Source organism: Chanos chanos, chromosome 7 (genome assembly GCF_902362185.1).
Source record: "Chanos chanos chromosome 7, fChaCha1.1, whole genome shotgun sequence".
NCBI lineage: Eukaryota > Metazoa > Chordata > Actinopteri > Gonorynchiformes > Chanidae > Chanos > Chanos chanos.
This window is the reverse complement of record NC_044501.1, coordinates 7,262,664-7,285,163: the sequence shown is the minus strand read 5'-3', so window position 1 is coordinate 7,285,163 and position 22,500 is coordinate 7,262,664. Positions and strand designations below refer to the sequence as shown.

Below are 22,500 nucleotides of genomic sequence, written 5' to 3'. Positions count from 1 at the left end.
TGTGTGTGTGTGTGTGTGTGTTTCCGAGTCTGTGCGTGCGTGCGCGCGCGCGCGAGCGTGTGTTGTCTGTCTGTCAGCTTGCCTGTCTGTTCCCCTTTAGAGTTTAAAAATCCTGGGAGCGTAATTCACTTCTGGCAACCAACCTGAATACTGTGACTTTGATTAGGAGCAGGCACAATGATCTTCAGCTGACTTCAGTGACCAACTGAAAATACTCAGCAATATTTCACAGCTGTATTAACCAGCTCAGTATCCTCACGATGAAGTATACAGCACTCAGTAAATATATCGCTGTTGTAGGGAAACAATACAGATGTATATAGAGCATAAAGACTCTGGCCCAAATACCCACAACAACACATTATTTAAGCAGGATGGTTACATGGCATAAAGGTGGCATGTTGAGAGAAAAAGTGGTTGAAACCTAGTGAAAGCAACGAGGTGTTTGCGATACTGGTTAAAACCTTTTATGGTTTCTGCACCTGAGTGGCAGTTGAGCTGTAGTTTTGATGAAGAAAAAAAAAAGTTTCCCTTGAGGGATTCTCCTTAACAGGGTCGAGTTTCGTTATTGGAGGAGTTGCGTAATGTGCGCACACACACACACACACACACACAGACTTGTGCTTTTCCCTCTTCAACCCACACTCTCCATCAATTTCCCCTCATCGGATCAGAGAGAGAAAAAGAGAGAACAGGAGAATGTGTGAGAGAGAGAGAGAAAGATGTCGTTCTGAATCTTAGTAAAAATAACAGTGATGTTTAACTTAACTCAGTTTACATCTATGGCTACGGATAGTCACCGGAGGCCAATACCCGCCACAGGATAATGTGTGTGTGAGATTTTGTATGTGTGTGTGTGTGAGCGAGAGAGAGAGAGAGAGCGAAAGAGAGAGATTTTGTATGTGTGTGTGTGTGCGTGTGTGTGTGAGCGAGAGAGAGAGAGAGAGAGATTTTGTATGTGTGTGTGTGTGTGTGTGCATGTTTATAAAGAGAGGGAGACGTTTGGAAGGTACCTTTGAAACATCTCAGCCTCACCTGCTGTTGGGCATGGGAGTGCCCGTCTGTCTGCTGAAAACCTGTTTATAAATGACAGATGTTTGTGAGAGGAGCTGTGCTCTGATTGGTGGACGCACCTGGTGAGTCATCTAAAACAGGGAAGAGATCCATTAAGACAGACAAGTCTGGATCCAGAAGATAAAGTTGAATTTCTAAGTGACAGACTATGCGAGGATGCTACTGTTTACATTCAGCAATGGCACCATGATGCAAAACAGAGCCAAAACATTGTATTTGCCTTCATAATTTTACCGAGTGCCTTCAAAACTTCAGTAATGGTTGAGGGGACTGTGACGATGGCGAATTACCGGCATCACCGGCATTCTGATTTAGAGCTGAATCCAGTTGCGTGGTTATAAATAGGCCCTTTATAGACATGATTCATCCCTTCCCTGAATCTCCACGCCATGTGTCATGCGCCCAGGTTGGTGCCAGCTGCCCAGCTGTGTGTGAGTGCCCCGCGGAGCCACGTGCGTGCCCGCCTGGCGTGAGTTTGGTGCCCGACGGCTGTGGGTGCTGTAAGGTGTGTGCGGCCCAGCTTAACGAGGACTGCGGTGTGGCCCTGCCCTGTGACCACCACAAAGGCCTGGAGTGTAACCATGGCAATGACGTGACACTAACCACAGGTGTCTGCCGAGGTAAGAGCGCGGAGGGTGCTGTGTGTGTGTGTGTGTGTGTGTGTGTACGTGTGTCCATGTGTGTGCCTGTGAGTGTGTGTGTGAATGTTTGTGTGTGTCTCTGTGTGTGTGTGTGTGTGTGTGTGTGTGTGTGTGAGTACGTGTGTGTTGGAGTGTGTGTGTCTCTGTGTGTGTTGGTGTGTGTGTGTGTGTGTGTGTTTGTTGGTAAATATAAGGGTTTCTTTGTGGATTTTTATTTTTATTTGGTTGATGGTCCATTTGAAAAGGTTACAAGTAAGCAGGACATTCTCATAAACACACACACACACCAACACACACAAAAATTCACACAAATGAATACACACACATAGCAGCAGGACATATACTAAACAAAGAAATAATGTGGTATTTGGTCCAAAAATAAATATACAGTACATTTTAAAAGGGGTCATTTATAGAATGAAGGCAGTTCGTTTTGTAAGCATGTCGTTGTTTGGCTTGGGGGATGTGGAGCCGTTTTTTTTTTTTTGTTGTTTTTTTTTTAGCTACGACTGGTAGCAGAGAAGGACGGAACTGGAACAGCATTCTAAACAAGTTGAGGATTCCAGGCTGGCCTAAGAATAGAGATCCTCTGCATCATCTAAAGGATAGAATATCTCTCTCCACCTCTCTACTTTTACCCCCCGCCATTTTATTCTCTCTGACCTCTGACCTTTCCGTTAACCCCCCCCCCCCCGGCCGCGGGCCCCTCTTTGTGTCCGGTCGATTGTGTCTGTCCGTCACCGCTTGGGAAGGAAGTGGTTATGCAAATTGAAGTCATCTCCAGAGCTGGAGGCCAGAACTGGAACTCTCTGATAGTTCCAGAAATTGTCACACAAGAGCCCTCCTGTTTGTTGGCCCACTCAATACGCATCTCTTTCGCTCGCACCTCAAAAAGACACACGTCGCCATCGTAAGCTTTCACGTGTGCGTGTATGTGTGTGTGCGTGCGCATCGCTATATATATATAGCGCGGGTGGGGTTTGGTTGTTTTGATATTGTCGTGTTGATGTTGGTGCTTACACTCTGTGTTAAACCCCGACTGAGCCCCTGCGGTCGTTGTACTGTTGGCCCGTTGGGGCATATCTAGAATGTTCTCCTGTCTGCAGTCGTCTCTGAGATGACCGAGCAGGTGAGAGAGAGGTTGGATAGGAAAAACACGTTAGAAACATCATATCCTCAGTGGGGTTAACAGCACTCTGCTTCAGCCTCTATAGAATTTAATGTTGTCTCAATAAAAGGCTGGTATGCCAGTTTTTTTTTTGTTTTTTTCCCCCCCCCCACCGTTGGACCGCACTTCAAACACAGCTCCGTTAACAGGGATTTGATGCTGGCGGCGATAGCCGACCGTCTAACATTAACATGGCTAGAGCCGGACACAGCGGGAGGGTGTGGGGCCAAAATGTACACTGGCCAAACCCAAATAAATCACAGCTAAGGGAGTGCATCAGATCTCCAACGATCAACATCTTTTTTTAAGGTGAAAAAAACAAAACAAAAAAAAAGCGTACGGTGATTCTTTTTTTTTTTTAACTTCTGAAAACGGTGACCTTTCCCCCTGATAATGGCTCTTACGGGAAAAGCGGAAGGGAGCCGTCTGAGTCGAGGAATGATGAGATTCCGAACTTCAGCCAAACAAGGACAGAGCCGTTAAGGTGGAAGACCGTTTCGGACAATTTTAGACCCACGTTACGTCACATCTCCCTTTTCCATCTTTCTTCTCAAACCCCCCCCCCCCCCCCCCCCCCCCCCCTCTCTCTCTCTCTCTCTCTCTCTCTCTCTCTCTCGATCAGCCAAACTGGAGGGTCGCAGCTGCGAGTATAATGGCAGAATCTTCCAGAACGGCGAGAGCTTTCACGTGGGCTGTAAGCATCAGTGCACTTGTATTGATGGCGCAGTGGGTTGCGCCCCTCTCTGTACCACCCAGCTACCCCTGGCATCCCCGTCGTGCCCCTATCCAAGGCTGGTCCGCATACCCGGGCAGTGCTGCTTCAGCGTAGACTGCCACAAGGGGGCGATAGGGCCGCCCGAAGTCAGGCCAAAGCGTCCGCACGCTCACTCGCGTCAACACAAGCCCGACAGCAGCAGACTGACAAATGAGGTGGAAGGGAGGGGCAAGGGCTGGGAGAGTGAACATGACAACAAACATCTGTCTGGTGAGTGACAGCTTTTATGAGCCAATCAGAGAGAGAGAGAGAGAGAGAGAGAGCTGAGAGTGATGTTTACCAAGTTATGATTAGTGACCGGTTGTGAGATTTCTCTGCTGAGTTATTCTGTCTCTCTCTCTCACACACACACACACACACATGTACGCAGAGTGGAGCCACTTGAAGGAGAAATGTGTGATCCAGACCACAGACTGGTCACAGTGCTCGCGTAGCTGTGGAATGGGCGTGTCGTCTCGTATCACCAACGACAATGCGCAGTGCAAGCTGGTGAAGGAGACACGACTGTGTAACATCAGACCCTGCACCTCACTGGCCCCTTCCCCCAAGGTGGAGTAGTAAAAACACCTACACACACACACACACAACATGTACTATTACTAGCCCTTTCTCCCTTAGGTAAAGTCTGCAGAGGAACTGTGGTGACAGTATATTTTATTTCCAGTGTGACATGCAGAAAAAATTCTCTTGCCAACAAAAAAAAAAAGTATAAATGATAATAGTTCACATACTCACATACGCGCACATGCACACGCACATTCACACACACAGACACACACACATACACACACACCTTTTTAAAGATTTATGATCCTGAGAATTTGACCCGCAGTCTGAAACCGTCTGTATCATTAAATATAGTTACACCCTTTCTTTTGGCCGTGCGATGGCTTCCCTCCATGCTGTTTCCTGCTGTGACGGGACAGACGAGTAGGTCTATATTAGAGAGTGTCCCAGCCTCCCAGCCCAGGCTAATCCAATCACGCACCGTTTCTCACAGCCTCCACTCAATAGACTGTAAATGTCTGTAACAAGCTCTCCCAGCAGGACCACCACACTTCCCCACATCTTTGTCTCAGCCTCAATTTAATTCAGTTCAATTCAGTTCGGTTCAATGTAATTAAATTCAGTTCAGTTCAATTTAATTCGGTTTAGCTCAATTCGGTTCGGCTTGATTCAGCTCACTTCAGTTCAATTCAATTCAATTCAGTCCAATTCAGTTCATCAAATAGGTGACATCAATTTCAGCACAATTCAGTTCCATTTAAAAAAAAGAGTACTTTGTGGTCTTTCTCCTGTCCCGTATCTTATTTTCCTCTACCGACATCTTTGTCTCTCTTTCTTGTTCCCGCCAGAAAGGAAAGAAATGCACGCGTACACAGAAGGCCCCGGAACCTGTGCGCCTGAGTTTTGCTGGTTGCCATAGTGTTCGGCCATACCGTCCTAACTACTGCGGGGTGTGTGTGGACGGGCGCTGTTGTTCTCCGCGCACCAGCCGTACCGTCACCGTGTCTTTTCGGTGCCCTGGCGGCGGGCACATAGAGCGGGACGTCATGTTCGTGCAGTCCTGCAAGTGCAGCCGTGACTGCGGGCACCTCAACGACATCGCCATGCCACCCCAGAGATGGCTGTACGGGGACACGCACAAGTTTATTGATTAATATCTGTTCTGCTCGTATAGTCTGGTCTTGTTAGCTATGCTACTGCTACCATACCACTTATTTGACCTTCAGTTGACCTTGTTTACCAATGCCACGCAGCTACGATTGCACTGCACCCACTGGGCTACGAATGACCAGACCATATAACAGGTTAGATACGCGAAAGAAAACAGCGACATGTCTCCAAAGATTGGAGCGAATGCTGTCTCATCTTCAGAAAAACAAAAAAAATTTCCTCCAACATAGCCATTGCTCCATTTATGGACATGAAATACCCTAAAAAATCCACATTTTGGCCCAAATGACTGACCCTCCAGTATTAACCCCGAAGACATGGCTCAGAGTGGATGCATAAATTATGAAGAGGCTAACGGTAGTATGTTTTATAAGCCTTTGTTGCTGGTTGACAATTATCCCTGGCCTTCCACTGGTCTTCGCCAAAAGGATCACCGGCCCACAACGATGTTTAGAAAGACTGTCGGTGAAAGTGAAAGAAAAAAAAAAAACAAAACCTTTACAGTCTGTTGAACGGTACGAGTTGACAAACACATTTCCTGGAGTGTAGAATTCATGTGACAGTATCTGAAATTATGCCGTGGATGCTGTCGAGAACTAATACCATTTTTCAAAACGAGAACTGACTGGCAGGCCTGGATTTGGTTGGCTGATACAGAACGACTGTTGGACCTGCGTGTACAACATAAACCACATGACTGCATATTAATTTGTACTTTTCTCGAATTTTACTCTAACCGTGTTGTTAAACATCCAAATTATTTCGATTTACTCAGCACAAGACAAATGAGCGAAATGACGTGGCTCGACTGGCATAAAACGCTGAAAAAAAAAAAAAAAAAAGGTATTTTCAAATGTTTTAATATGATCAATTCCAAAAGATTTTAACAGAACTTCACTTAACTGGCTAGTTGTGTTGTTTGACTGTGTCCCTGCAGCAGGCCAAAGGGATGAAGCTGTTTTGGTCTGCGGGCAGTGCGAGGAGACCAGCAGCTCTTTGCTGGTCTACGATTTATGAGATGTGCTTATAATGATAGTGTCTGACTGCATTTAGCTCAGATGCCATGCTATTAAAGAGAGAGAGAGAGAGAGGTTTCAAACTAGTCTATGTGAAGTCTCTGAGAATGATGTCCAAGTTCAGAAAGTTTTCCATTCTCCACTTGGGTTGAAGCTATACAATACATATTGAGGAGTGAATTTTAGTGTGAATCTAGTTGTACAATAATACACAATATGTATTTCCTACATGCACATGATAGTAACTCATAGCCCTTCAGTCTGAATGACATGGAGGGTTTCCACTATCTATTTTGTATTACTTAATGTATTTATTTGTTTATCCAGTGACATTCTGTACAGACTGTATAGGTTTTACACTCCACAGATGCTTAAAAAAACGGTGAACAGTAACTTCATCGAGGAACATCTGTTAAACGTTATCTAACGTTGTAAAGCCATACATTTTTGTCACAGCAGTTGCACTGATTTGTAGGCATAAGGTATGACATAATTGCCATATTCTTTAATCTCGTGTTTCTTCAGATGCTTTAGATGAGACGAAGCGTTTACGTTGACCGTTACAGTTAGATTAGCTTCGTCTTTACCTGCCACAAACCGTGTAATTGCTGAATAATTACTTGGTGCTATTGTGTGAACTGTGAATTAAACTCTCCTAAACCAGTCTTATCTGTTAAATTAGTCCAACGTGGTAGAATGGGATAGTTAAATGGTTTTGGTAGGCAGCTAACGTTTTACCATTTATGGGGTTAGGTCGATGAAGTTGGACTGTACCATCATGGGCAAGAATGCTAATCGGTCGGTTTCTTTATCAAGGACTAAGTGGTTTCCTGGACAAAATTGCGTCTTGGAAATTTTCCATGCAGACGCAATTCGAAAGACTAGTCTTAATTTGTGTCCGGATAAACAGCGTTCGTTCCTTTTCACTTCGCTTGAAAACAAATGTGAAAACGCTGGTTAGATTTTTAAATGTGGTGTGTACCGTGCATGTCCAACACACAGTATTCACATATTTCATGTTCAACATAAATAAAAATTATAAACACCGAGCAATTCATTTCGACGTCTTTTAATTTTAAGTTGTTTGTGCAAATATAGACTTTGAAAGCTAATTAATTAGTTCAGAAACACAAATAAAAACTTTTTCCCGAACATTTTCAGCTGACCAGTGAACGTGACTGTCTGGGAGACATGCTAGTCCGAACACCTTATACAGAGAGAACGATTTGAACTGAGGGTCAAATTTCTCATTCGGTAAAAGAGTAATTTTAATACGACCTGGCCACTCATCACGCCCTTTATAGCTTGTCTCATTTGGCTGGCCTTTCTTTTCTGATGGAGAGACAGCAATGTTTTAAGGACAGATCATAGTTAAAAATGTTCAAAGAGTAACCATTAATCATCTCTCTCTGTTGCTACAGCGCGCTCTGCTGTTGATGTCTAGCACTACGTTGCATAACATTGTTTTCCCCTCTACTGTAGAGTGACCACGTTTTTAAACCCCCAAGCTGGGACCCTTAAGTGTACCGCACGTTCATGCACGCATCATAGGTGTTTTCATTAATGTGATCTTTTATGTCGGCATTTACACCGTGCGCGAATGAAAAATGTACTCCAGCAGTGTGTGCAGAACGCAGCATTTTCCTTGCCGGCTACTTCACGTAGAAACGGGTAAAGCCCTGTGGGGGTCTTTAGGAAAGACCGACTTTCTCTTTGGCATGATGCTAACCGTTAGCGTGCTGACAGATTCTGTCAGACAGAGCCTCAAACGTCTTAGCAACAGCCTTGACAACCACACATCGATTGACACGCGTACAGACAATGTGGTGCATTGTTGGTGTTTTTTGATTGGATTAGGTAATAATGAGTGAGGCTGGATATGATAAACCTCAACATAAGTGCTGAAAACAAGTATATTATTTTAATTGTGGTGAAAACCGGAACAATTTGGTAGTGAATGTTGAAAACCGGGACGTGTGTGTTTTACAGGTATTATACAGACGGAAAGCGGTCACAGAAAGGTCCCTAGAGCAAAGAGAAATCTGATTGGCTCTTAATTGTCTTGCTATCTAAACCTGGGCTGACATCAACGAAGCGCACTTCGGTTCTAAATTTTACTTCTAAAAGCATTGTGAATATTTTGTTCTTAATGGTAGAGTGACAGCAAGCAATTGTGCCCAAACCAAAACTAACATTATAGGATATTCATTATTGATTGTCCTCCACAAAGGCAAGCAATTAAGCTCTTAAGGCTGTGAGAAGCCCAGACTGAGTCCTGATCCACACTGATCAGAATGAGATCATTTGAATTGATAATCATGACTTTGTTTTAAAATTTGAGTTAACTCTTCGTAGGCAAAAAAAAAAAGCAGGTTTACAACAACAATAAAGACAACACATGAGCTAACATTGTATAAAAAGTTTTAATTTTTCAAAACCAATGAGAGAGAGAAACCACAATCAACAAGAAAAAAAAAAAATTAAAAATATGACTCCTCCGGGGGCACAATAAAAATAAAAAAGTTACGCTTGTGTTTTGTGAACAGAGTAAAAGGGGTGTACGACGGGAGGTTAAGAAAAATAAAACAAGGAACTGCCTTCTTCCACAAAGACACCAGCACTACAGACTGATCTTCCCTGGGACTGGAATCACTCATCTAGACTGTTCAACTGAGAGAGAGAGAGAGAGAGAGAGAGAGAGAGAGATAGTTATGAGTGTATAGCTACAAAAGGTTACACTTCAAACGTAAAGTGAGATAAAAGCAAGATTATTTACTAAAAAAAAACAGAAAATGATTTTTGCTTGACAGAGGGGCAAAAGCACCCGTTGAGCTGCCAAAAGTTTTCGATGCGTTTTGTAATGGAAGAGTGATGATCAGCGATTTAGTTGGAGACGAACAAAAGAGGACTTCACACAAACACAGCAAGACAGACAGGAGACATGAGGAATAAAGAACAAAGAAAAACAAACAAACAAACAAAAAGAGACAGACAGGTGTGAAGGAGGAAAAAGTATGTGAATTAACGAACGGGGTACGGAGTAAGAGGAATGAATGAGTTTTAAAAAAAAAAAAAGGAGGTGCATCTCTCACTGTTAGAGGTACAGAATAAGAGGAGGAGATGAGAGTAAAAATGGAGGAGTGGCCTACTGTTAAGAGGTACGGAATAAGAGGAGTGAGCGAGTGTAAAAAGGGAGGCGCGTCTCTTACTGTAGGAGGAGATGTCGATCTCCTCGGGGAGCTCGGCCACGTTGACCTCGAAGCGGTCCTGCACGTCGTTCAGGGTCTTGGCGTCCGTCTCGTCCGACACAAAGGTGATGGCCAAGCCCTTCGTCCCAAACCTGCCAGCACGGGCCACCTGTCACACACACACACACACACACACACACACAGAGTGAGCGAGGGAAGGAACTAAGTGTTACTGACAGAGGGACTGCACTGGGAACTTACGAGAACCCTCCTAGTGAAGCAGATTGGATTTTATGCACGTCTGGGGGGTTGGTTGGTTCACAGTTCTCAGTTTGTGTGTTTTTCCATAAACACCCACACCCTCTTCAAAATGGCTCTAGATTTAATTACTGTGTTTTTTTTTATTTTTTTAAAAAAACTCAAGCCATGGGAGTGGGGAGTGTTGAAGGCCTATATTTAGAAGACTTAAGGAGCAGCCTGTCAATACAAACTGCCCATAAAAAAAAGGTTCTGTGCTAGGTTGAAGGATGTGTGTGTGTGTGTTTGTGTACACACTCACCCTGTGCAGGTAGGTGTCTGAGTCTTCGGGCATGTCGTAGTTGAAGACGATGTTGACACGTTCGATGTCCATCCCTCTGCCAAACAGATTAGTGGCCACCAGGATCCTCCTCTGGAAGTCCTTAAACTGCTGGTACCGTGACAGCCTGGGTAAAAACACACACACACACACACGTCAGCTTTAGGTAACACACAAGTATCCGGCAGCAGCCCATTATTAACCGGTTCAGATTGGGAGCAGAGAGAGAGTGGAGGGGGGCTTCACGTGTTCTCCTCACCTCTCCTCCTGGGCCATGCCTCTGTGAATGGCGATAGCAGGGAAATTCTGCTCCACCAGCAGCTGGGAGAGAGCCACGCAACGCGGAACGGACTTCACAAAGATCACCACCTAACACACACACACACACACACAGACAATGATTATCTTAAAGACAATCACCTTTACATTAACAGTGTGCCACTGTCTGACTACATACACACTTAATACAGACTAATCTAAACAGACATGACAGATTAACGAGAGCATGTACGCTGGTGTACATTAAACATTTCCAGTCTCCATATTCACTCCTAACGGGTACAGAAGAAGAGTGCATTAGATGGGAAAGAGGGTCTGTAATAAAGAGCCCGTCGGTAACGGTGAGAGGGGGGCGGCCGTGTGAGGTACGCACCTGGTTAAACTCGAGGACGTCGAGCAGGTCGAAGAGTTTGCGATTCTTCTCGCTGTCCTTCAGTTTACAGTAGTACTGCTGTAGGCCATGCAGGGTCAGCTTGGTCTCGTCGTCTACAAACACCTCCATCGGCTGCACACACACACACACACACACACTTTACTCTCTCGGACTACAACAGGCTACTACGACCTATAGCTAAAGAGAACAACTGTTCCTAATGCGCTTATGACACAGACTGCTCCTCAATGGCAACATGCTTGGTTTGTATTCCGCCTGTCTTGGAAGTTTCTAGGTCCTCATGTAGATCTTCTACAATGTTCTGTACAAATGTGAGGGGTGGAGACTGTCAACAACTCTCAGATCTGTTGCTTACTTCCTGACTCTGGGCCAATATAAGAATCTTTTCTTTTTTTTTTTTTTGATAAGAGTTGACACCGACGTGCTGTGGTGACGGCCGCGCCCACCCAGGCCCAGAGCGTGTACTCACATCCTGCATGAACTTGCGGCAGACGGGTCTGATCTCTTTGCTGAGGGTGGCACTGAACATCATGCACTGCTTCTCATGAGGGGTCAGTCTGAAGATGTCCTGCACGTCACGCCTCATGTCTGAAACACACACACACACACACCGAATTACACTCAACATGCCTTTTATACACACAGATTATACACACACTATCACACTCAACACACCGATTACACATGATCCCACTGAACACAGACACAATCACACTCAACACATCTCCCAAAGCAGCTACACTCGGCGTCTCAAGAAAAACAAGAACTACTTCTTACACACAAAGGTTTTAGCAATTGCTGTTCTCCCCCGGTCAAAAAGGGCCGTCACTTGTCGCTGCACAAACTTATAATCAAAACCACTGGAAAACACTGAGTGCCACCATGCATCAGAGGGAACAGAGTTATACACACACACACACACACACTCACCCAGCTGCTCCAGCATCTTGTCGCACTCGTCCAGGACGAAGTGTTTGATGTTCTTCAGACTGAGGGTCTTGTTTCGGATGAGGGCGAGGATGCGGCCGGGCGTGCCCACCACAATGTGGGGGCAGTTCTTCTTCAGGACCTCCTCGTCCTTTTTGATGGGCAGGCCGCCGAAGAACACGGCACATTTGACGGTGGGCATGTACTTGGAGAAGCGCTCGTACTCCTTGCTGATCTGGAAGGCCAGCTCACGCGTGTGGCACATCACCAGCACAGACACCTGGGCACACAACACACACACACGAGAACAGTTTTCAGTTCGTTTCAATCAGATCTGACATGCATTTGAACAGGTTGTTTCTACTGGCTTCACAGAGTGCAAAACGTGCCACAGGTCCGGCTTTAAGAGTTTTAGCAGTGATGCCAGTTACTTGCATGGGTCAAACAGGAACGTGAATGGTTCCCTTAGGCGTTTGAATCGATGAAGTGGTCTGGTGCACTTCACTGCTCCTGAATATTCTCTTTCCTTCCTCCTCTAACCTGCTCACACGACTCTAACTGCCCTGAGAAGGCAACTGTCTTATGCTGACTCTCTGCAGGATGGTAAAGTACCCTCTGTGTGGCTTTAGGGGAAAAAGAGATTCAGGATGTGTACGGTCTCTACAGACTGAGAACTGTTTAAGGTTCCTGAAACAAAGGCTGTTGATAAAACAGAGTGAGAAACGTATAGGAACCCTGTCCTATGTAGTAAAGAACCACAGAGTCTGTAGCACGACGGTGGAGAGTTCAGACATGCGCCGCTGAGTAACGGGACAGGGTTCCCTGCGTCGAGTTTTTGAAAAACACAGACTGCATCAAACCAGTCAGGCTTAAGGACTCGGGAGGGCAACACGGGAAGATAACATTTCTCAGAAACCCTTACGGAGCCACATGCATGCACGTGCACACACACACACACACATTCTCTCTAAAGGTCAACAGATTCACAGCCCCACACACACACACACACAAGACAAGTGACAAGCCACCCTTCATCAACTCCAGTTTGAACCAGACAAACAAGTGTGCTCTTCTACTACAGTTTTCATGGCTAGTGGGCCTTGACTCTGAACATTTTCCACAGTTAAGAACTAGAGGTATCAACGTCTAAGATCCAGCATAAATAAGTCCATCATGTGTACAATTACTGCTTCTATTTACACGATGCTTTGGTTGTTTAAACAAACAAACAAAAAAAAGCCCATTCATAGAAGTTTTTACTTAAATTGTCCACAGCTTAATCATTACACTTTTCACGGACTCTCAATGTCCTCAACGGCCGTGTCCAACGATGAGAATAAAGTCACCCTCAAAAATACTCATTAACATCGGGGACCGTCGGTAACAGTCTAAAACATAACCAAACAGGACAGGGTGGAGAGGTCCATCTCGTCCTCGTGCGCCGGTTTTATTACACGTGCGCCGGCGGTCTTGTGACCGACCAATGAGAAATGAGTGTGTGTCCCGACACGTCTTCTCACCTGACCATCCACGGGCTCAATCTGCTGCAGAGTGGCGAGCACAAACACAGCAGTCTTGCCCATACCGGACTTGGCCTGGCACAGAATGTCCATGCCCAAGATCGCCTGGGGGATACACTCATGTTGGACTGTGTGTGAGAGAGAGAGGGCGGGGAGAGGGGGAGAGAGAGAGAGAGAGAGAAAAAAGGAGTTTATTTATTTTACATAAGCATGTCACACATATGGTCTGTTTACATACAAATCTGGCAGCTGTTATTTTTGACCAAGCTATATAAAAAAACAAAAAAACAATAACCATCAAGAAATATGCGGTTCTAGTTAACTGTAACATCTTTATAAATACTTTTATGTAAGTGTAAGAGACACTTGGGTGACGCATAGAAACACTATGTGAGTTCGTTGGCAAGTTTCTCTTACCTTCAGACGGATGTTCAAAACCACAGTCCACTATGGCCCGCAGAAGTTCAGGTTTGAGCAGGAAGTCCCTGAAGCCGGAGCTGTGGATGGAGACGTAGGAACCCTTGACCTCCTTTTTCCCGGCAGGGACCGCGCTCTCCGGGGCTGCCTGCGGCTCTTCGTCGTCTTCATAATCCAACAGCTCATTCTCAACGTCGTTTTCGGCCATGCTTCTTCGTATTCAGAGAAACGAATCCACTGTTAATTCCATTCGGTTACGGAACAATTCACTAGACATACTGTGCTATGTTAATTTATGCGCCTCATACAAGGTGCAAGGTGGAACTCTGTCTATGATCCACACTTAAATTTGCATGAAATCAAAACGCTTTCCCAGCCGGGTTGAGAATGCTGTGCAAATAGGTTATTTTATGCTAATCTATTAACAGGTCTAGGTGTTAGCCAGTTTAGCTTGAGAATAGTTCGGTTTCAAATCCCCCTACATCACATTTTTACTCTGATTATTTGGTTAATGTTATCTGTCGGCTACACGCATGACACTTTAGCCTCTTAGCCAGCTAGCTTGCTTTATTAACAATTATTAACACTGCGTATCGTATTACGTTAATGTAAAGGCAAAGAGGCTGTCAAACCAATGAACTATTTCAAATATCAACTAGTCATCCTTCAGATATTTCGCTTCGTTATCGAGTAGAACGAGGCTAGCCTGTCTAGCAGCAAGGATTCCACGGCTAAGTTAAACAATGGACTGAAATCGATTCACCATTCAAAGTTTGCTGTTTCGTTAGCCACCACTAGCTTGCTACATGATCTAAATGATTAAAACGGAATGATAAATGAATCACGAGTCATTCAACTCGCCACGGGGAGAGCCGTACGCTTAAACACGAACAGAAATTTTAAATGCAAGCGTGTTTTAAGAGCTCTGTTTAAAATGCTTCTAAACCGCTCAGCTAAGTAAGCTAGGTTAACTGGATGTATTAGCCACATTGCTAGCCAGCGCGAGGTCTTTCCTACAAATTCACATCTTTAAATTTAAAATGGACCTGGAGTTTTTGATTAAACAGCACTGACTTGAAAACTCACAAAGAAAGGTTTACAAATCTCACACAAACAGCTTGTCAATTTAAACAATAACTTATTTCTTAATATTGCAAAAGCGTCTAGTACCTTTCGTTGCTTTTTCTCTACGGCTTCGGTTTTCACTGCTACGTTCACATGGGTAGGCCTCAGGTTTTAATATTTCCCGGAAACAATCTTTCGATGTTCCCAAGTACCATTGGATGTCTTTCTTGTCAATCGCCCCGAAAATGGTAAATCTTAAATACGATTGGCCAATTTGAATGCCTATCTCACAGTTTCGCGCTTTTTGAGACCAGGGGGTGGGCCTATAACAGCCGCTCCACGTCACTTTTTTGTCCGCATGAAGTCACTGGAAGGAACCGAAATTCAAGTAAAGCAATTGTAATATCTACAATATCCATAGGAGGGCAGCAAAGCCGTAGCATGCTCAATTAACATCGTTCAGCCTACTGTGAATGAGAAGCTTTAATCAGCTAAGTTTGACACTACCACATTCTTCTGCTTTCTCATTACGTCGGTTTCCTGTTTTCACAATATGTTGTTCAGGGACCATAGAGTGATATATTAGGATACGTCATCTCTTTTTTGGACACTACGAATTAGTATATTGGATACGCTCTCGCCTACTCGCAAGATATTTATTTACGTTCACGTTCTGTCAACACCTGCTTGCACTATCAAGACAAACATATGTTACAGGTGTCTCCTCCCTACTCCTTTCCAAAGGCATTTTGGATATCTCATTCTTTCAGACTCTGATAAGAGTGGCAAAGAAATTCCCACACGTGTTCTGATCTGTCCTCCTTTTTCATCAACCCATCATTTATTTTTAGACCTGAAACAAGGCCCTGAGATGGCGCCACCAAACACCTGGGGAATGGGCGCTGTGGCAACGTAATAAATTCCATCAAACAAAGTGGCCAGAAAGGAAAAGCTCTTACTTAACCACAGCTGGTTTCAACAGAGAGAGAGAGAGAGAGAGAGAGAGAGAGAGAGAGAGAGAGAGAGAGAGAATGTAGAAGTAGAGTTAGTAGAGTAAGTTGGATCTTTCTGCCTCAGACTCAAACCCCGATACCCACCTAGAAGGAGAACGTCGCAGAAACAAAGATTTCTTAACATACATTTCAGATTCATTTAGAAACACTCAGAGGAAAAACCACTGCCAGAGGAACCTCAGTATTCACAAGGAACCTAGTGCTTGCGTTGTACTTGCACGAACCTCCCTCCTCCATCCTCTCTCTCTCTCTCTTATCTCCACCATCTGGTTGAGTGCAAGCACCATGCTGGCTCTGGGTCTTCTCCTCCTTTACTGCCTGGGTCTGATCAACCTCAGTTCAGCGGAGGAGGGCCTGGAGTTCCCCAGCTTTGATGGGAAGGTCAGAGTGCTGGACGTGAACGAGAGGAACTACAAGAAAGCCCTGAAGAGGTACGACATGCTGTGTCTGCTTTACCACCGGCCCATGCCCTCCGAGAGAGAGCTCCAGAAACAGTTTCACGTCACTGAGATGGTGCTGGAGGTAAGCGGCGTTGGAGAGGTGGAGAGGACGTCGGTGAACGGAGAGAGACGGTTGTTTTGAAGGTCAAATAATGAAGCCAGTGACTGCTAGAGACAGTACACTAATGGTTTTGTCTCAGCAGTTTTAGGCTAAGGGTTCTTTCATGCATGTCCGTCTGACTCGTAGCCAACTGGACAACACAGTTATGGCCACAACAAATAGATAAATTGCGGGTTCCTTTTTTTTTTTTTTTTAAGGAGACAACTGTGTGAAAGGTTTCATAGAGTCTTAGAGGACTAATAAGAAATGTTGACAGAGGATGAAAGTTTTCACAGAATGTCTTGCCTCTGTTGCCCTAATTACCCTCGCAGTCATTTTACAGCTGGTGCTGAAGGAGGTAGAGCAGTTTTTGCTTTTGCAGTTCTGTTTTGTTTGTTTAGATATTTATTTATTTGTCTGTTGTTTATCAGTATCCAAACACTGCTTCTCTCTTATCATTACAAAAGTGCGAAAGCAATTATGTTGTGGACTGATGGAAGCATAAACAATTCAAGTCACATATCAGGAAAATAAATAAATAAGAAGCATATTCACGTCTACCCTCAGGCTGCAGTCAACATCAAAACAGTAACTTATTAAAGAGTTCCAGCTGGTTTGGCAAATTAGACTTATTTCTGTCTGCACAAAGATTAGCCGGAGTGAACAGTGTACAAGAGGTTTTTGTTTTGCTTTGCTCTGTATTGTATTGCATTGTTTCATTAAGTTTTGCCTGTGGATTTAATCGTTTATAAAAACTAATATAAGAACAGTATAAGTCTGCGACAGATAAAAAGGCCAGCTGTAGTCTAGAGGTTAGAGAACCGGGTTGACGTTTCGATTCCCAGGACTGACGTCCACAGCTGCGTGCCCTTGGGCAAGGCGCTTAACCCCAATGCCCCCCGGGTGCAAGTAGTGCTGCCCACTGCTCCTGCGTCTGGTGTATGTGCGTGTTCACTCCCGGTGTGTTGGATGAGTTAAATCCAGAGGACAAACTCACTGCTCACCGTTCACGGTGTGTGTGTGCGCGCGATCACAGAGATTTACATTGTAAAAGAGAGGGAAAATGCGTCCATGCTTTAACTGAAAGTACTGGTCTTTCCGGTCGCCCGTGTTTTAGCGATGCTGTGGTATACTGGCCACGCTAATACCTTAATTACATCCTATCCTCTCATCGAAAAAGACAGATCCTCTCACTCACTCACTCCCTCAACCTGTCCAGACTCTCTCAGTCTCGCTAGCTGAGGACACTGCAGAACCAGACAAGTCAGTGTCGTAGTGGTTTGTGAGAACTTGCGCTGAACGGTGGAACGGTGATTTTGAGAGGGGAAAATGTACCGGTTTTATATTCCACCAACAGCTAAATCATGAAATTTGAAACATTACTGCCTTCTGGGTGTCACCAACAGAAAATGTCAAACAGCGGGATCTTCTAACTGTAGCCGCACAAGTCCAAACGTTGTCCGGATCGAGCCCGTCAAGCACGGTCCAAATCTCATTTCTCGTCACTTAAACACGTAAAACCTCTGAACTCAACACAATTCAGAACGTCATTAGAATCATGCATGAAAGACATGCAGACAGGTTTATACTGAAAACGCACAAATGCGTGTTATAATCAGCCTGACAAATGCGTGTTATAATGTTATAATCAGCCTGACAAATGCGTGTTATAATCAGCCTGACTGACTGCAGAATGACTCTCTGTCCCAGTCCATCTCATTAGACACAGTGGGGTTAACACCAAAGCACTGATGTATATCTGCCCATTACTAATGCATATACGGCATCTTGTGTGAGGCTTCTCTATTGACTGTTCTCACATATAAGGTAATCGGGTCAGACGGAGAAGAACAGGAGTATGGAGTTCTGTATGGAGTGTTATGTTACTGCTTCTTGTGCTCCTAGCCTTTTGTGTATTAGACAGGAAGTCTCTCCATGAATGGAGAATCAAGTGATACAACTTTAAAGGAGACAGAAAGATGTCGAGTTTTTTTTTCTTGCTCTCTCTCTCTCTCTCTCTCTCTCTCTCTCTCTCTTTGTCTGTCTGTCTCTCTCCCTCAGTTCATTTATACACTTACAACACAATCAAAGCTTTACTTGCAAAGTCAACGTGCACTAGAATTGCCAAACTCAATCTGTTATCAGAGTTATCAGAGAGAGAGGGAGATAGAAAGAGAGAGAGAGGGAGAGAGGGAGCGAGAGAGAGAGGGAGAGAGACAGAGAGGGAGAGAGAGAGAGAGAGAGAGAGAGAGAGAATAAGAGGGATTGGTGAATTTGTCGTTCCGCTGGGACTCCCTGTCTACCTCCGTGTTCTGGGTCTGTGGAATAATTGATGTTCAGCTTACTGAGGAACATGACCCAATTCAGCAGCTGAAAAAAGACACATACAATCTCCAGAGAACTGGCTTACTCATTACAGTCAAACTGTCTCTCAAAACTTCACAGCTGTCTGCTTCGGCATAACATTAGTCATTGGACTTCTTTATTATTGTTGTTTTGTTGTTGTCATATTCCTCATGTGTCTTACACGACGCTAAAATGACCTTCTTTTCTCAAACGTGCAGTTGGCCGCACAGGTCCTGGAGGACAAAGACATAGGCTTTGGAATGGTGGACTCTCACAAAGACGCCAAAGTGGCCAGAAAACTGGGTAAGGGGTAACTGTACCTCTTCTCCTTTTTTGGGGATATTTTGTATTTTGTTTTAGTAACACATCTGTAACACATTATAGATCTCCGAAACCCATGCGAAGGCCTTGTGAAGCCTTAAGTTGAACCTGGAGCATCAGATTTTGAGGTCACCTAAGTATTTGAGATATTTGATTGACAGGTCCCTGTTTCAGTTCTCTTCAATGCTCCCCGTTCTTCGGACCTTGCTCTCGTAATTAACAGGATAAAGAGCTGTTTGGATAGGTTTGGTAAGGCATTCGTGTGATATTCAGTGTTCCTTCAACACACTCGGTGTCCTCAGAATCTGACTGACTTTAACAGAGAAGGACACAAGGCAAAAGATCCATGTAAGAGTAACCGAATCATTCAAAAGATTCAAATCCTTCTTTGACCCAAATGCGATAACCATCAGAAGTACTGACGGGCCGTTTTGGGTCTGAGAGCCCGATCCGTTTTGATATCAGAGCCTTTGATCTTTGTCCTCTCTCTCTCTCTCTCTCTCTCTCTCTCTCTCTCTCTCTCTCTCTCTCTCTCTCTCTCCCTCTCTCAAAACTCTCCACCTCTGGCCGTCAGGTTTGGAGGAGGAGGGCAGCATCTATGTCTTTAAGGACGACCGCGTGATAGAGTTTGATGGTGAGCTGTCGGCCGACACTTTGGTGGAGTTCCTGCTAGACGTGAGTAACGTGAAAAAGAAACACTCTGCACCAGGTCAGAAGAATCTAGAAACGAAGAGGGATTATGGATTTTATGACTCAATCCCACATTTGATTTACCAATCAGTTGAATGCTACCTGAGGTCTGATAGGCAGAGACATAGGATGAACGAAAGGTATTAGAGTAACACGGCAACAACCAGTAACATGATCACTGATTGGTCAAGTGTTTGTTTTTTGTTTTTGTTTTTTTTTGTGTAAAACACGAATCTTTATTTGTAGTATTGGTTTTGCTTAATGTGCAGTTTCTGTTAGTGAGCCTGACCTTTAGTAACCTCTGAGATGTTCTACACACTAGATCATTATATACGAAGACAGCAAAGGGGAAACTATAGGCACGGTCTTAAGACCCATTATCTCACCTCAGAGGCATCTGAGATCAGCTGTCCAAATCCTGTGCTTAATTTCAGTCATAATACGGAGAGTACGGTTGCTGATCTCAGATCAGTGTGTGGTGACTAATGGGGTTTTTTCTGTGGTGGCTGACAGCTGCTGGAGGACCCAGTGGAGCTGATTAGTAACTCGATGGAGCAGCGTGCTTTTGAGTGGATGGATGAAGAAGTCCGGCTCATCGGCTACTTTAAGGGCACAGAGTCCGAACGTGAGTCCGGAGACCATCCCTGTTCTGCTGATACACTATTCCTGTGTGTGTGTGTGTGTGTGTGTGTGTGTGTGTGTGTGTGTGTGCGCGTGTGTGTGTGTGCGCGTGTTGTCTTTCTGTGTGTATGTGTGTGTGCGCATGTATGTTTGTGTGCGTGTGTGTGTGTGTGTGTGTGCTTGTGTGCGTCTATCTGTTTGTGTATGCGTGAGTATTAATATAGACTTTATAAATGTTTAATGTGTACTTACATAGGTTCACTCGCTTTGAGACGTGGGAAAATGTATATTTACGATTCTACGCTTACAATACAATACAGTACGACCCATATGATACAAAATAGAGATGTAAAGCTATATCTTAGGTGCAGTTTGACATCACTGAATTGAGCTTTAACCGTGACTGTTGGTGACTCCTGTAACGAGACACGTTTAAAACAAGGAGCAGGTCACAATTTGGGTTGCAAATTTTAACCCAGTTTCTGCAGCACCCCACAATTCATAGAAGATTAATTGGAACCAATAGGCATCACACAAGCTGTTAAAACTGACACACCATCCCATCCCAGACAAAGCTGCATTCCCTTTGCAATTTGACAAGCTTTAAATAGCTACTGTTCTTGGTCAAATGGATCAAGAGCAATTATAGTGCTGCTCCCAGAAAGGCAGAGAGAGAGAGTGACAGAGAGAGAGGGAGAGAGAGAGAGAAGAGAGAAAAAGAGAGTTAGAAAGAGAGAGAGAGAGAGAGAGAGAGAGAGAGAGAGAGAGTGCTGTGTGCTCTTAGGTGAGTGGGATGTAGCTTTTATTAAGAAAGCCATTTCAAAGAGGAGATTGGTCAAGCCCTTGGCTTTGACCTCTGAATCGAACATAAGACGAAGCCAAATGTCTCTTTCTCTCGTTCGGCGTGTGCATGGAAAGGGCCGGCGTTCTCACCGATAGCTTTACTGGAGAGCTCTTCACTGTGCCATCCCGTCTCTTTGAAAGTTTTTTTTTTTTTTTCCCTCTGTTTCTGAGGTTTTTTCGGTTGAGAGGCTCTGATTGAAGATGGATTCTTTGAAAAATCCTGTCCGTGCGAGTTCCCCCTTTCTTTCTCATTCAAAGTCTCTCTCTCTCTCTCTCTCTCTCTCTCTCTCTCTTTCTTTCGCTCTCTCTCTGTCTTTCTTTCACAGACTACAAAGAGTTTCAGAAGGCTGCGGAACATTTTCAGCCGTACATCAAATTCTTTGCCACTTTTGACAAAGGAGTAAGTGCATGATCCTGCATATTACTCACAGTCTATCCCAACCCTCCACACACACACACACACACACACACACACATACACACACACACACACACACACTCGCACGCGTACACACACACACGCACACACACACACACACACACACACACTCGCACGCGTACACACACACACACACACACACACACACACACATACACACACACACTCGCACGCATACACACACATACAAGTGGTGCATATACTAACACAGACACCCATTTGTTGACAGATTTGTGTATTGGTAAGACTGTGGACTTTAACCGTAGTGTGGCTACTCTGTGTTTCAGGTTGCCAAGCAGATGACTCTTAAGATGAACGAGGTGGATTTTTATGAACCTTTTATGGAAGAACCCGTGACCATCCCCGGCAAACCCAACTCAGAGCAGGAAATAGTGGACTTTGTCAACAAGCACAAAAGGTGAAGAGCATTGTGAAATGGCCGAGGAGCTTTAGCATCATCAGTTTAGCATCTTTAGCATCATCCGCCGTGTCCTGTCTCAAGGTTTTTTTGGTTTGATGATTTAGTCCAACACTATGAAAGGTCTTGGTCCTGGTGTGGGGCAGTATGTCTAGCGTTGTGTATTTAGTGACTGGAAGGCACTGCTAGCCAGTTTAATTTAAATTTAACATTGATTAAAATGTACTGAAATTTAACAATGGACATTATTCCTCCACCACTCAGACCATCATCCAAACGCACATGAACTACACCCTGCCCTTCAAGGGCGGAAAAAGTAAAAGTACTCTTGCTAAAAAAAAAAAAAAAAAAAAGTACCCTAAGTAAACGGTTAAACTGATAACCGTTTTTGTAAATTGTAAATGAGTGACTATTTTACTCTAACTTGAGTATTTTACAGGAGGGATACTTTAACTCTACTCAGAGTACTTTTTTTTTTAGTAACAGTATTTCTACTTTTCCTTTTTTTTCCACCTCCGCTGCCCTTACTTCCCCTGTACTTAATCCACTTC

General features: G+C 44.4%; 3 protein-coding genes across 3 annotated transcripts in view; 2 read left to right on the top strand and 1 right to left on the bottom strand.

The window, feature by feature from the left end:
• Positions 1-5,319, top strand: part of LOC115817042 (CCN family member 1-like) — a 5,709-nt gene extending 390 nt beyond the window's left edge. Inside the window, exons 2-5 of the mRNA XM_030780283.1 lie at positions 1,481-1,694; positions 3,506-3,868; positions 4,029-4,207; positions 5,014-5,319. Of these exons, the coding sequence (XP_030636143.1) occupies positions 1,481-1,694; positions 3,506-3,868; positions 4,029-4,207; positions 5,014-5,319 (1,062 nt within the window). The remainder of the gene's footprint in view (positions 1-1,480; positions 1,695-3,505; positions 3,869-4,028; positions 4,208-5,013) is intronic.
• A 3,493-nt stretch (positions 5,320-8,812) lies between these two features.
• Positions 8,813-14,864, bottom strand: LOC115816629 (ATP-dependent RNA helicase DDX39A). Its single transcript, XM_030779642.1, has 10 exons — positions 14,824-14,864; positions 13,654-13,865; positions 13,237-13,364; positions 11,720-11,996; positions 11,259-11,377; positions 10,769-10,900; positions 10,376-10,485; positions 10,099-10,243; positions 9,561-9,708; positions 8,813-9,021 (listed from the first exon to the last, which is right to left on the bottom strand). Exons 2-10 carry the CDS (start codon positions 13,859-13,861, stop codon positions 9,005-9,007), a joined length of 1,284 nt encoding a protein of 427 aa, XP_030635502.1. The 5' UTR covers positions 13,862-13,865; positions 14,824-14,864; the 3' UTR covers positions 8,813-9,004.
• Positions 14,865-16,016: 1,152 nt separating this feature from the next.
• LOC115816823 (calsequestrin-2-like) overlaps positions 16,017-22,500 on the top strand; it is a 10,148-nt gene continuing 3,664 nt past the window's right edge. The window contains exons 1-6 of the mRNA XM_030779966.1: positions 16,017-16,253; positions 18,836-18,920; positions 19,513-19,613; positions 20,142-20,253; positions 21,419-21,492; positions 21,819-21,949. Of these exons, the coding sequence (XP_030635826.1) occupies positions 16,017-16,253; positions 18,836-18,920; positions 19,513-19,613; positions 20,142-20,253; positions 21,419-21,492; positions 21,819-21,949 (740 nt within the window). The remainder of the gene's footprint in view (positions 16,254-18,835; positions 18,921-19,512; positions 19,614-20,141; positions 20,254-21,418; positions 21,493-21,818; positions 21,950-22,500) is intronic.